At 37.0% G+C, this 15,918-nt stretch overlaps 1 protein-coding gene across 1 annotated transcript in view; it reads left to right on the forward strand.

The window, feature by feature from the left end:
* The window catches only part of CHRNE (cholinergic receptor nicotinic epsilon subunit), a 194,087-nt gene that overhangs the window by 151,430 nt on the left and 26,739 nt on the right, over positions 1 to 15,918 (forward strand). Inside the window, exons 8-10 of the mRNA XM_053718322.1 lie at positions 4,012 to 4,126; positions 6,169 to 6,283; positions 10,357 to 10,564. Of these exons, the coding sequence (XP_053574297.1) occupies positions 4,012 to 4,126; positions 6,169 to 6,283; positions 10,357 to 10,564 (438 nt within the window). The remainder of the gene's footprint in view (positions 1 to 4,011; positions 4,127 to 6,168; positions 6,284 to 10,356; positions 10,565 to 15,918) is intronic.

The following is a 15,918-nucleotide window of genomic DNA, read 5'->3' on the forward strand; positions in this document are numbered from 1 at the left end:
GTATGTATGTGAGCTGTCTGTGATGCTTGTAGCCAACATCTTCAGAACTTCAGATAGACTAGACTCCATATTAGATTCATTTTGAGATCCTCTAACACCCTGAACTTCATTTTCCTTGACTATATGCAGTTCTAATTTTACGGCATAAATGAGGGGTAGTCTGACTGAAGGTAGCCCTAGTAGCTGTAGCTCAGAGGGGTTGGGTACTTCTAAGAAACATTGGTTGGTGTCTATTAATATGCTACCCCAAGTGTCATCTGGTACTCTTTTGAATGCTACTATCTTAGGGTACTCTCTTAGTTGAAGTGCTCTCTGGAGTGACTCACATAGTTTATCTCGACTGGTTCCTACTGGTATCCAAGTCACAGCCACTGCCTGCTCAATTGGTACCTTTTTCTGCATTGCCCATTCTCTCACCTCTTCTAATTTTAAAAGATGCATCTCTTCTGATTTTGCCCCGCCTCTCGATCTCAGCAGTGCCTCCATCTGTAACACCCTTTCCTGACCTTCCCTGAGGTGGGTGATAGTGTAATGCTGTCTACCTGTTTCGTGTATGAGAACTAAGCCTCCGCAGAGTGGGAGTAGGAGGGGAGTTGAAATCAGGTATATAAGGGATGCCTGTATGACGCAGTGCCTCCACCTATAGGGGACACCCTAGAATAATAGGGTGTGGGGTCCTATAAGATTTTAGTACAAAAAGAAAACAAGTAATAACCACACAAGAAATCTTCAAATAAAATGTTACTTTGATTATTATAAAGTGTTTAACCAATAACATACAGTGCAACAAATACAAATAATAATATTAATCACAATATCTTCTTATGACATCAGTATACCTTTTTTTTAACTCAGAAGTCCTTCATGAGCTCATGAAATAATAACATAACTGTTGTTGTAAAATACTTTGAGGTGGTGCTGTACAATGCAATTTCATATACTAAATAGAATTTAGTTGAGGTAATTATCCCTTGCTGCTTGTGAACGAAGCTAGAGAGCGCTGCTTGTGATCGATGCAGTGCTCAAGGAAACTTCTCCTCAGAAATACTGAATAACATAAGTCTCTACCTTATTACTGAATTTCAGCAATCCACTTGCCTTATACTGCAAAGTCAGTCACTCTTTTACTACAAACAGCTGCAGAAATCTCACAGTTATGCCCTTATGTAATGTAGCTTTATAAAATCCAGTCAGTGTATTTGTGCAAACTGTTCAGGCAGAATAACTTATAGGATATTCTCTGGGCTATCTCTTTAATATACATCACACTCGGTTACTTCCTTATGTAATGCAGCTGTGCAATCCATTTAGTGTATTTATGCAACTGTTTAGGCAGAATGACTTCTAGAATATTCTCTGGGTTATCTCTTTAATATACAACAACTCTGCAGCACATCACACTCAGTTACTTCCTTATGTAATGCAGCTGTGCAATCCATTTAGTGTATTTAGGCAACTGTTTAGGCAGAATAACTTCTAGAATATTCTCTGGGTTATCTCTTTAATATACAACTCTGCAGCACATCACACTCAGTTACTTCCTTATGTAATGCAGCTGTGCAATCCATTTAGTGTATTTATGCAACTGTTTAGGCAGAATAACTTCTAGAATATTCTCTGGGTTATCTCTTTAATATACAACAACTCTGCAGCACATCAGATATGACTAGTATATCTTTTCTCTTGCATTTAGTTAACATGAAGTTATGGAGATCTTAAAACAGCAGATAATGGCTGACACTCACAGTACAAATAAAAGGTTCAAACTTCTGTCTTCAGCAGCCACATGTAGCAATGTCTGAACTGTCTCTGGAATCCATGCATTAGTCTGAATAACTTCTTTCAGCTTCGAAACAGCAACTTTCTTCCCCCATCTCAAAGTCTGTGCAAGCTCCACACTTCTCTTAACACCTAAGAAAATCTCCTCAGCACTAACAACTCCTCCCCCTTCCCAGATGGCATTTCTCTTCCTCAATACAACTATTACAGCAGCCATCTTGGGTAAGGGCAAGGTCCTTACATATATATATATATATATATGTATATATATATATATATATATATATATATCACACAGAGGAAGTCCAGCACTCACTTATAAGCACTCAGCTAAGATTAAAAGCAAAAATGGAAGGGTTAGTTACACATCTGGCCAAATGGGACAAGCATAGGGACCACATCAAGGTCCCTTCCAAAACCTGCGTCCCTAAACCAGCCAAACAATGCAAGCTCTCAATCAAACAAACTGGGAACAAGTGAAGGGTGCACAGGCTTATGTAATCACCCTAGACATATACAAAACACGGAAGGGGACTGCACTCTCAGACTGGACTGGGTACAGATCATATGACCCTGCAACATGCTCAGCCCTGGGTGCTCAATGGCACTCACAGGAAGTTGTGCTGTCCCCAGAGTCACAGACAGTTAACCCCAGACAGGTCTGGGTGCAAGACCCATAGGGAAAATTACAAAATAAATAATACAGCACACAGGGGAAATCTAGCACTCACTTACAAGCTCTCAGCTAAGATTAAAAGTAGGGATGCACCGAAATTTCGGCCGCAGAAAGTTTCGGCCGAAAATTGCATTTTTGGCTGTTTCGGTTTTCGTTTTTTTTGCCTGTTATTTTCGGTAAAATTATTTTGTAGCATGTTTCAAATTTGATGCTAGCCTAGAGCTGCTGTTTAAGTTTATTACTTTACTTACTGTTCTGCATATAATGAGTTTTCTAGGACTATAATTGGTAAAAAAAAAACCCTGTTAAATATGATTATGTTACATAGAACTAAATGAAGAATAATACAGTATATTGATATTTAGAATTGTTTTAAGTAGGGATGCACCAAAATTTTGGTCACAGAAACATTTTGGCCGAAAATGGCATTATTTTTTGCCTGTTTTTTTTTTTTTTTCTTGGCTCTAATTATGCAAAAAAAAAAAAAAACCCACTAAAAAAAATAAATTTGAAAATAATTTGAAAAAATACATTTTCTGTATCAGTTTCGGTTTTCGGCCAAGTGCATCCCGGATTTTCGGATTCGGTTTCGGTCCAGAATTTCCATTTCGGTGCATCACTAATTAAAAGCAAAAATGGAAGGGTTAGTTACCGCATCTGAATAAATGTATGTATGCAGCAGCAGTACCATAATCATAGACATAAAACCATACCCCCTAAAAATCTCCTTTTAATACTAGTTAACATTTTAAAGTTAAGAACTTTTATTTTTAAGCCTCTGTCCCTCTTTCCTCTATTCCATAAAACCCTTCCAAGATAATGAAAACCCCTGACCCACCCAAACTCTGCCGATGGTTCAATATCTGTTCCAGCGCCCAATCCTCTTACAGCATGTCTGGGCACCATTTTAGAAATAATGGTAATATAGGTTATGGTTAAACTTGTGGCTGGATGTTTTCATCTTTCTCTGGCAGCCAATAATTGTTCACATTTGAAATGCCTTTGCATTATAACTGTAAGTTTTGAAATGCAGCATTTAAGTAAAAATAAAACCACAAGAAACAAATTATTAAGACTTGTAATTGACTGTATATACAAAGGTATTAACACTATGGGGCCGATTTATCATGGCCGGAATGGGGCCAAATACCCCTGTTTCTGCACAAACCTTCAGGCTTGCCGGAAACAGGAGTTAAGCAGCGGTCTTAAGACTGCTGCTCCTTAACTCATACGCCTCCTCTGAGCCAGCGGACAGCAATCTGCCCAATCATGTATAATCGTGTTGATTGACACCCCCTGCTAGTGGACGATTGGCCTCGAATCTGCACGGGGCGGCATTGCAGAAACAGTTCACTAGAACTGCTTGTGCAATGTTATATGCCGACAGTGTATGCTGATGGCATTCAGCAATGTCTGGCAGACATGATCCGCTATAGCGGATCATGTCCACCAGACATTGATAAATTGACCCCTTTATTTCTATCTCTGTCACATATTTCTTGCCTTGTTCAATCTCTTTCTCGATTTTCTTCTCCCTCCCCAATCTCTTTCTCTAGCGGGTGGTCAGAAATGTACAGTTTCTATATCTGTTCTTCTGGCTCAGACTGTGTTTCTTTTCCTTATCGCTCAGAAGGTCCCTGAGACTTCACTTAGTGTTCCACTCATTGGAAAGTAAGTCTAACCCTATACACAGTACATAAGTGTGTGCGCACGTTTGTGTGTAAAGTCTTTGAAAATCCCCTTTTTAGATATTACCTTCATCTGCTAATCATTAAACTCTATTCTATGGGGTAAATTTAACAAAGGTCGAGCAGACATGATCACTGTTCCCTCTGAGACCAGTTTTTTGTGCAGCCCAGCAGTAAAACAGTTAATCAAGTAACCACACCCAGCAATTAGCAAACATAACACAATGCAGACTGGAAGGTATGGCTCTCTTAATAACTGTTTCACTGCTGGGCCGCACACAAAACTGGCCTTAGAGGGAACACTGGACATGATTCGCTGTAGCCAATTATGCCCGCTTTACCTTGCTAAAGGTGAAATGCTTGTGCAATGCCGCCCCCTGCTCACTGGCGTCCAATCGGCTGTTAGCAGGGGCCGTCAATCATCCCGATTGGATCAGGATGATTTCAGTTCGCCACCTAAAAGGTGTTGGAGAAGTTAAGGAGCAGGGGTCTTACGACCGCTGCTTTTTAACTTCTGTTTCAGGCGGACCTAAAATGATGGGGCTCCAAAGCAGCATTGTTTCCACAAATCACGTCTGAATCTATTATCCTCCAACTTGAGTAGAAGTACATTTTCATAATTCAGATAGAACATGCAATTTTATACAGCTTTCCAGTTTACTTCTTTTATCTAATTTACTTTCACTTATCCTCCCTTGGAAAGGCATACCTATGTATGCTCAGGAGTAGCAATGCACTACTGGTAGCTCATTTCTGATTGGAAGTTTCACATATAAGGCTCTTACTATTGGCTCACCTGATGTGTTCAGCTAGCCCCCAGTAGTGCATTCCTGTTCCTTCAACAAAGGACACCAAGAGAAGAGAATGAAGCAAATTTGATAATGTAAGTAAATCTAAAAGCTGATTAAAATAGTATGCTCTATCAGAATCATGAAATTATGTCTCTTTAAACTCAAAACCCGTTAACTAGGCAGTTAACACCCTCAAAGCCACATCTTTAAATGTGGTCCTTATGTAATTGTACAAAAAATATATATATTTTAAAGGAACACTAATAAAGATAGAGCATGCAATTTAAAAGCAAACTCCAATTTACTTCCATTACGATATTGTGTAGTTTTTTATATGCACACTTTCTGAAGCAGAAGCTCCCACTAAGCATGTAAGAGAGTCCACATGTATATGAATTTGTGAATGGCTGATGGCTGTCACATGATACAGGTGACAGGTAATGGAATGAAACTTTGAACGTTGAGTGTTTATTACATTGTATTTCTATTATGCATGTGTTCATTATGCAAATCTATTGTATTTAAAGGGACAGACTAGTCAAAATTAAACTTTCATGATTCAGAATGGTGCATGGCATTTTAAACCACTTTCCAATTTACTTTTATCATCAAATTTGCTTTGTTCCCTTGGTATTCTTAGCTGAAAGCTAAACCTAGTTAGGCTCATATGCTAATTTCTAAGCCCATGAAGGCCACCTCTTATCTGAATGCATATGACAGTTTATCACAGCTAGCGGGCATTAGTTAATTTGTACCATATAGATAACATTGTGCTCACACCTGTGGAGTTACCTAGGAGTCAGCACTGATTGGCTAAAATGCAAGTCTGTGAAAAGAACTGAAATAAGGGGGCAGTCTGCAGAGGCATTACAAGGTAATCACAGAGGTAAAACGTATATATAAATATAACCATGTTGGGGAGTGGGTAATAAATGGATTATCTATCTTTTTTAAACAAAGTCAATTCTGGAGTAGACTGTCCCTTAAAAATATATATTTTTTGCATTATAAAAAATCTTTTTTGCATGTATTGGCTTCATTAAAATAATAACAATTCACCTAAATACCTCTCTAATTCAAAACAACTTCAGAAAAATGAATCTTTCATATAAAAATGATGTACATGAATAAAAATTGAATTGTGTCTTTTGTTTTTTCCAAGGTATTAGAATATTAGAAGCAGTTAAATGTGTTAAAATTGAACATTATAAATACATTTTTTGTTCTCTTTTAGGTACCTTATGTTCATTATGTCTGTGTCAACAATTATTGTCCTGAATTGTGTCATTGTTCTTAATGTTTCTCTGAGGACACCGAGTACTCACATCCTTAGAAAAAGAATCAAGCAAGTGAGTCATCTCTCAGTAATACAACTAGGGGATATAATTTAACTACAGTTGGTTACACACACATTGATTTATCATATGCAATTGTGTTAAAATATTCATTATTTTTATTCACGATAACTTCTTTTTTTTCTTTCTTTGCCCAATGACATAATTCATTGACTGAGCTGCTTGTGCTCTATGAATATATACAAGAGAACAAATCAAACAAAGACATAACTTCCCTCCACTAGACTGAAAGGGACATGAAACCCAAATTATAATTTCATGATTTAGAAAGAACATGCAATTTTTAAACAACTTTCCAATTTACTTCTATTATCTAATTTGCTTCATTCTCTTTATATCCTTTGATGAAAATCATATTTAAATTGGCTCAGTAGATGCTAATTGGTGGCTGCACATAAATGCCTTGTGTGATTGACTCATCAGTGTGCATCACTATTTCTTCATATATAAAGAATGAACCAAATGACATAATAGAAGTAAATTGGAATGTTGCTAACATTTTTATTCTTTATCTGAATCATGAAAGAAATATTTTGGGTTTCATGTCCCTTTAATACTTGCCATATGATATCCCTACACATTCAGGGCTGATGATCTAAAGTTCTCCACTCATGTGAGTAGATCTAAATAGAATGGTTAGTATGGTGAGGTCCCTCAAAGAATGTTAGAATTGTACCTTTTGGAAATGTTTATCTCACTATGGGCTAGATTACAAGTGGAGCGCAAACGTTTGCACGCAAGCGATATTGCGTTTTCACTATTGTTTGCATGCAGGTTAAATTGCACTGGTATTACAAGTTGAAAGTAAACACGATCGCTTGAGCTCAATTACAATTTACACTAGAATGATTACGAGCCCTCAGAGCTGTGGTTAACGGTTAAAGTGTCACAAACATATCAAAAATACATTACAAAGTATAGTTACGCTCATAATAAAACCATCTAATAAACATTTTTACAAAAAAATATTGCACACAAAAGTTATAAGGGCTCAAAGATATAGACATATACAGTATATATATATATATATATATATATATATGCATTAGAGCCCTTTGCAGTTAAAGGGACATTATACACTCATTTTTTCTTTGCATAAATGTTTTGTAGATCTATTAATATAGCCCATAAATTTTTTTTTGTTTTTTTTTTAAATGTATAATTTTGCTTCTTATTAAATAACATTGCTCTGATTTTCAGACTCCTAACCAAGCCCCATAGTTTTATGAGAATACCGTCAGTTACCTTCTCCAGCTTGATCCTGTTTGTGTAAAGGGTCTTTTCATATGGAAAAGAAGGGGGAGGGGGGGAGTGTCTTTTTTCCCACTTGCAGTGGGCTTTCCAGCAACCTTTTCAACAGAGCTAAACTGAGAGCTTCTAAGTAAGTTTTTAAACAGTTTTATACTGAATTTTTATATCAGTATCTGTACATCTTATTCTTTATAGTAGTGTCTATTACATGCAGTTATATGAAAATGAGTGTATACTGTCCCTTTAAGTAGATGAAAACATGAAAAATCATATTTATGCAATATTCATTTTTATAGTGTTATACAGTGTATATACTGTATATGTTCTAAGTATTTCTAAATAGATATTCCTATATATATCTGTATATATCTATACCTATATATAATCATCTATATATATATATATGTGTGTGTGTGTATGTGTGTGTATCAATGTATATTGTACCAAAATACCATAAGATATATGTAGAAATATGTATTTATGAATAAATAGAACATATTCTGCTATGTGCAGAACATTAGAATGTGAAATATTCATATTTTCATGTTAAGTTATTGCACATGAAAATATGCGATCGGGTTTGCACGCGAGTTGTGTGTTTTTTCCACTTTTTTTTCCTCCATTGACTTCTATGAGGAAATAGGTTATTTCTAAGTTTGGCTTTTTGCTCGCATAGGGTTAACGCGATAACTTTTTACTGTCAACTCATAATACCAGCGCAGGCAAAAAGTTTACTTATAGCGCAATTAGTGATATAGCAAAAGCGCTAAGCAGCGCTCCATTTGTAATCTAGCCCTATATAGAGTTTTGTTTGTGAAGGTGAAACTCCTACATTTTAATATATGGTCTAAAAAACAAACAAATTTTGTTTGATTTATCAGTGGCAGTGAGTTTTTGATCATCGAGCCCTCAGTCACCGATATAATAACCCCTTAATGCTATTATAGAGCACCGGGGCTAAAATGTAATGTTTGTGCCTTAACTTTCTGCTTCTGAAACAGCCACCTTTGCAATACAAAGACCCACTTCTGCTGCAAACAAAAACCTGTTACCCACACACCCCATGGAAACTCCAACCTTATAGCAACGTTCTCCACTTATATCTCATATAAGGCATAATTTGGGCAACATAACTAATTCAAACACCCATGTAGCTTATAGATTGGAAAAGCATAAAAAAAGAAGGCAAAAAAGCAAGAGCTAAATACACAACAGCTGTAAAGCATAAACTAATGATTTGCAATGGGGGGGGGGGTTATTTCTACTTATTTATTTTTAGAAGAGCAGTTCATGTCCGTCACTGTATTTATTTTATCCACAAGGAAAAAAAGGTGGTTTGAAATATAGACTAAGACATGTTTTGCACTTCATACTGGCGGTGTTTTCCACCTCTCGCTTTCTCTTTATCATAAACCCTGACATGTTTCCTACCTCATACTAGCACTTTATCATAGACCCAGACATGTCTTGCACCTCATACTGGTGCTTAATCATAGACCAAGACAGGTTTTGCACTTCATACTGGCGCCGCATCATAGACCCAGACAGGTTTTGCACCTCATAGTGGTGCTTCATCATAGACCCTGACATGTTTTCCACCTCCCATTGGCGCTTTATCATAGACCCTGACATGTTTTCCATCTCCTACTGGAGCTTTATCATAGACCCTGACATGCTTCCTACCACATACACTTTATCATAGACCCTGACATGTTTTCCACCTCCCTCTGGCACTTTATCATAGACCCTGACATATTTCCCACATCCTACTGGTGTTTCATCATACACCCTGACATGTTTCCCACCTCATACTCACACTTTATCAGAGACCCTGACATGTTTTCCATCTCCTATTGGCACTTTATCATAGACCCTGACATGCTTCCTACCACATACTCACACTTTATCAGAGACCCTGACATGTTTTCCATCTCCTATTGGCACTTTATCATAGACCCTGACATGCTTCCTACCACATACTCACACTTTATCAGAGACCCTGACATGTTTTCCACCTCCCTCTGGTGCTTTATCATAGATCCTGACATGTTTCCCACATCCTACTGGTGTTTCATCATACACCCTGACATGTTTCCCACCTCATACTCACACTTTATCAGAGACCCTGACATGTTTTCCATGTCCTATTGGCACTTTATCATAGACCCTGACATGTTTCCAACATCCTACTGGTGTTTCATCATACACCCTGACATGTTTCACATCTCCTACTGGTAGCTTATCATAGAATGTTTTTGGTGCCTTGACATGAGGTGTGAAACATGTCAGGGTCTATGATGAAGCACCTGTAGGAGGTGGGATATATGTCTGGGTCTATAATGAAGTGACAGTATGAAGTGCAAAACATTTCCAGGTCTATGATGACATGGAAGTCGAAATCAAGCTTCCATGGTTCAGTCTTCCTGTACAAATATGTTGGCAGGATTTTTTTGTACAACACTGTGGCAACCATTTTGGAAAAACAAATCCATTCACCTTCCGTACACTGTGAGCCCTGGTTTTAAAGGGGGCACATAGAGGGGCCAGATATGAGCCCAAGAGCCCAAGCCCCCTGTTGCAATGCTGCTACTTATATGGCCAGTCTCATCTGAGACTTCTGAGACCCTTGTAGTTATTCCCCTGATTACAAATTACCTATTAACTAACTTGTACTTTGACCACTGGCCTATTAACCATTAGCCTAATAGATAATGCTCCTAGTATTGTTGATCCCTCATATGTCAAATTGATAATGTAATCATAAGTGTTCTTCTTAATATTATCATAGTTTAGTGCTTTTACACATTGTATGGCAGATGCTTCTGGAGGTGGTGCCCCGGTACCTGCATATGAGGGTAGAGCCTTGTGAAGAGGCAGAGGAGACCACACGGGAGAGAAGGAGAAGCTCACTGGGGATCATGCTTAAGGCTGAGGAATATGTGCTCAAGAAGCCACGCAGTGAGCTGATGTTTGAGCGGCAGAGGGAAAGACATGGAATGGGCAGAAACCTTAAAGGCCACAGAGGTGAGAGGTGGAAACCTGGGAGGCAAGGAATGCACAGGGAACATTTACCAAGCCACATAATTGATTCTCTAAATTTCAACCGTAATGATGAGATTGAAGGATTCAAAAGTAAAACAGAAAGCATTTGTTAATGGTAGAGATGGAAAAACATAATATATCTGGCAGCTATAGGCATAACATCTAGAGGCTACATGAATATACATACATTAATTTCAATAACAGTTCTCTCCAGTCTCTCTCTGCAGTCACAAGTGTTTTTGTGTTATTGTCTGTGATTGATTCATTAGACTTTTGAGGCTGGAGAAAGTTGTTAGTGAGTGAAACAATAGGCAACACATATAGTAATAATAGTACACATACTTAACAGATTAGAAAGGGGTCTCACTTACAGAATGTAAAATATTAGATGGCGGTGTTGTTAGAGGAGACTCCTGCATGAGGTGAAAGAAAAATGGTCTGACGCATTTCGACTTACGCCTTTATCATAGACATGGTGGCCATTAAACATATTGCTCTTTAAATTGTATTTGATAACCCCTGATAGAATAACAATTAGCATAAAGACCGTCCTACACCAACCCTTTACTGAAAATAACAAATTAATAACCTTAATACAGGTCAGTTGTATCAAATATTAAATGTACAGATCTGATACTATTTAACTGTAAGTCGCCCTAATGACATAACCCTGTAAGGCCATAGCTCAATATTAAAAAATGCATGAAACAAAACTTGTACCGATTATTAAAAAAAGATAAAAGGTATTAAAAGTAATTTGAGCAAGGTAAGTTAAGAATGTTATACATCTTCCAAGTTAAAAATATATACAGTACATAACCAATCCATTCATATTAGATTCTAAAGACCCTGTAAGCTCATAGCGCAATATTAAAAAATGTATAAAACAAAACTTAAATTACATTTACATCAATAGATTCATAATGCCTGATTCTATATTAAAGCCCAACAATATTCTAGTGATGAGGGTAATAATCCAAAAAGCTTCTTTTCTTGATAATATATCTTTTCATGTTATCTCTTCTATGTGGTTGTTTGACTTGATCAATCACTAATCCCCTAAAGGTTTCCATATTACATATATGTTTGTCAATGAAATGTACTGCCACCGCTGAAAATTGATCTATTGAAGCAATATAATGTCAATATCATGTCGATTAGCCAAATATGTGACATGATGTGACCTTGAATTTGTGAAATGTTGTAGATCATAAACTATTTGTGTAACTTGGGATTGAAACTATTTGACCACCATATAATGCCCATACTCTCTACAGTTGGAAGTGCCTCATTTATAGTGGCCCTTACATTGCAACAACTGCTAGTAATTTTTTGGGTGTGTACAATGCTAGTTGCCATATAGTTACCCAATGTACAAGTATAATACATGTTTTACTGGCATGTGTGTTACTGGCTGCCAAGACAATACAATACCTGCTATGCCTTTTTAATGTCAGTCAAGGATGCTATACTTTTTGCTGTGTATGTAACCAACAGTTATGTGAGGGCACAATCCCTCCTGTGTGTTACCTGCACTCAAGGGATTCAGATAATTGACTGAGCCTGTTACTATTTGTATCACTTGCAGCCGGGGTTTAACATCACTGCACTGTGTTTGTTACTAGCAGAAAGTTTTAATTATTGCCTAATATATCCTAATGGCAGCCAAAGGAGTGAGTAAAACCATTGTTTTGTATACCAAGGTGTTCATGTCATTGCTCAGTGTATATCACTGACAGCCAAGAAGTATTCATCTTACTTTTAAGTTGTGAGAAATATATATGGTGGGGTTGTTGCTGATATTGCACAAAAATTAGGCTGAGACGAGGATGGAGTTTTGGGGACTACTATTTTAAAAAAAGTGTCCAGTTTACTTCTATTATCAAATTTGCTTTGTTTCTGTTTTGAAAAGATACCAATGTGAGCATCTGGAGCACTACATCTGGAGCACCATCTAGTGCTCGTTTAAATGGACAACATTCCTGCAAAAATGCTGCCATATAGTGCGCCAGAAATGGGTGGACTCATGAGCATAAGTCCATGCTTTTCAACAAAAGATACCAAGATAATGAAGAAAAATTGATAATAGAAGTAAATTAGAACGTTGTTTAAAAACATAATTTATGCTTACCTGATTCATTTCTTTAATGGTGGTGAGAGTCCACGATCTATTACTTTTTGGAATTACTCAAAGATTAAAAAACCCCAAGAGCTCTATAAAACCCCTCCCCATCTCACACATACCTCAGTATAATAATAAGAGCCATAAAATGAGTAGGGAAAAAACTAACCCAAAAAAAAAGCATAAGGGTGGGGTATCGTAGACTCTCACCACCATGAAAGAAATTAATTTATGAGGTAAGCATAAATTATGTTTTCTTTCATATAGGTGATGAGAGTGCATGATCCATTATTCTTGGGAACTAATACCCAAGATTTTAGAGTACATTACAACATACAAGCAATTATGTAAATGGTATACAAGTACAAAAAAAAGGAGATTATATCAGTTGCATTAACAGAAAAAAACAAAACACAATTGTATCTGTTACATCACAGATAAATTAAGAAGGTACAGGTGTGCATGTTTGTCAGACACATAAATAATATGTCTTGTGTAATTGAAATCCATTATATAACAAAAGAGGAATATCTAAGATCCCTATAGGAGGCGCTCAAGTTAAAAAATAGATAAATTAATTCTCATACAATGAAAAACATCAAATTGTGATACTCAATAAATGAATGTATAGTAAAGTCAATCGGACTGGAACATTTTCATATACAGAATATGTCTTTCAAACCAAACCATACAGCTGGTATAGGTGTATATAAGATGAACCAGTCCCAAAAGCAATCCTTTTGTGATGGTGTGGTTATTAGATGGTAACAGGCAGCTTTTGTATAACATCCATTCGGAAAAGACAGCACACTAACTTTACCAAAGTAGGCAGTTCTACATATAATAAAGACAAGGAAAGAGGCGCCACATGTGTGAATCAGTATCTCACTAGTTGATATGATGTGACAAACACAGGGTACTCACAAGGTATAAAGGCACCCACTTGTGCCAGTAGAGACAGGCTGGTTTTTAACAGCAAACCAGCTAGCTGGGACTGGGCAGTACGCTGGAATTACAGGCTTGGATGACCCCTAATAACTGGCTGGGTACAGGTACAGCTTGGATCCCAGAATGACAATCAAAGAAGTAAAGGAGAGGCTATATCAAACCTCCCAAGGTAGTGTAGATGGAAGTATGTACAAAGCACAAATAGCTATTGATAAAAGCAAATTAAAAACAGCTCATGCTTAATTTGTACATACAGTAGGTATACAACGCGTTTCATGGCTATCACCGTTTCATCAGGCATAAGTACATGAGAAAGAACTCACCCCTCCCCCCTACAATTAGTGTAAAAAAAACAATAAGATTACCCTTTGTCTCGTTAGTAGTTAGTTTACTTCTATTATTTAATTTGCTTCATTCTCTTGATATATTTTTCTGAAAAGCATATCTAGATAGGCTCTGTAGCTGCTGATTGGTGGCTGCAGATGGATGCCTCATGTGATTGGCTCACCCATGTGCATTGCTATTTCTTTAACAAAGGATATCTAAAGAATTAAGCAAAATAGATAATAGAAGTAAATTGGAATGTTGTTTAAAATTGTATTCTCTGGGGCATATTTATCAAGCTCCTTCAGGCTTGCCAGGAACACAAGTTATGAAGCAATGGTCTAAAGACAACAAAGGATACCAAGAGAACAAACCAAATTACGTAATAGAAGTAAATTGGAAACTTGTTTAAGTTGTATGCTCCATCTGAATATTGAAAGAATATTTTTGAATTTCATGTCCCTTTAAGGTAAAGGGCAAGATTAAGTGGGTAGTGTCTGACAAGCAGTTTCTGAACAGTAAAGCAGAGGCTGTTTTGGGGAACAAAATATAGGGAAGCACTGTTTTTAAAAAGGCACTCACCTGCTCTATAAAACTGTGTGTGATCTGGGAGTATAAAGTATAAGAACTTTTACAAAATTAAAATAAAATTAAAAACACATAGCACAATTTTTAAAGCCCATAAGTCCCTCTTTAAAGGGACATGAAACTCAAAATGTGTTTTTCATGATTTATACAAAGCATGCAATTTTAATCAACTTTCCAATTTACTTCTATTATCAATATTTTTTTATTCTCTTGGTACACTTTGTTAAAAAGCAGCAATGTAAGCTCAGAAGCATTGTACATTATTATTAATCTAATCATATTGTTTGTACAGCGCGGCCAACTTCTGTACATGTCTTCAGCACTATATGCAGCGGTTTTGCAAGAATGTTATACATTTGCAAAAGCACAAGATGGCAGCAATGTTTTGTTCCGTGTAGTGCTCTAGACGTGGGCACACTACCTACATAGGTGTCTCTTCAACAAAGAATAACATGAGAAAGAGGCAGATTTGGAAATAGAAGTAAATATAACTTTTTTTTTTAAATTGTATACATAAGGGCCGATTTATCATTTGTCTGGCGGACATGATCCGCTGTAGCGATCATGTCCGCCAGACATCGATAAATGGCAACAGCATACGCTGTCGGCATTTATCATTGCAAAAACAGTTCTAGTGAACTGCTTGTGCAATGCCGCTCCCTGCAGATTCGCGGCCGCTAGCATCATAACTTTATATAAAAAAAAAAACATAGTACCTGATGTGCAAAAGGCTGTATATAAAGCAAGGCTGGGACACTCAGGTACTAGTACAATAGGGTTTAGGAAAACATATAAATCCAGGTCAAAAAACAAAAGCTGAATTCCCCCAGCCCCACCTCCACTCAACATGCCCCTTGCTTTTCCTTGAAGTGCTTATCTAGAATAGCCAGAAATACTGGGGACCATTAGGAACATCACCATAATCCATACATCTCTAGACATACACACCTATAGTACATAAATCTGCAGACACACACACCTATAGTCCATAAATCTCTTTACACACACACACCTATAGTCCATAAATCTCTTTACACACACACACCTATAGTACATAAATCGGCAGACACACACACCTATAGTCTATAAATCTCTAGACACACACACATAGTACATAAATCTCTTTACACACACACCTATAGTCCATAAATCTCTTTACACACACACCTATAGTACATAAATCTCTTTACACACACACCTATAGTCCATAAATCTCTTTACACACACCTATAGTACATAAATCTGCAGACACACACACCTATAGTCCATAAATCTCTAGATACACACACACCTATAGTCCATACATCTCTTTACACACACACCTGTAGTCCATAAATCTCTTTACACACACACC

This window comes from Bombina bombina, chromosome 6 (assembly GCF_027579735.1).
Source record: "Bombina bombina isolate aBomBom1 chromosome 6, aBomBom1.pri, whole genome shotgun sequence".
In the NCBI taxonomy this organism is placed as follows: domain Eukaryota; kingdom Metazoa; phylum Chordata; class Amphibia; order Anura; family Bombinatoridae; genus Bombina; species Bombina bombina.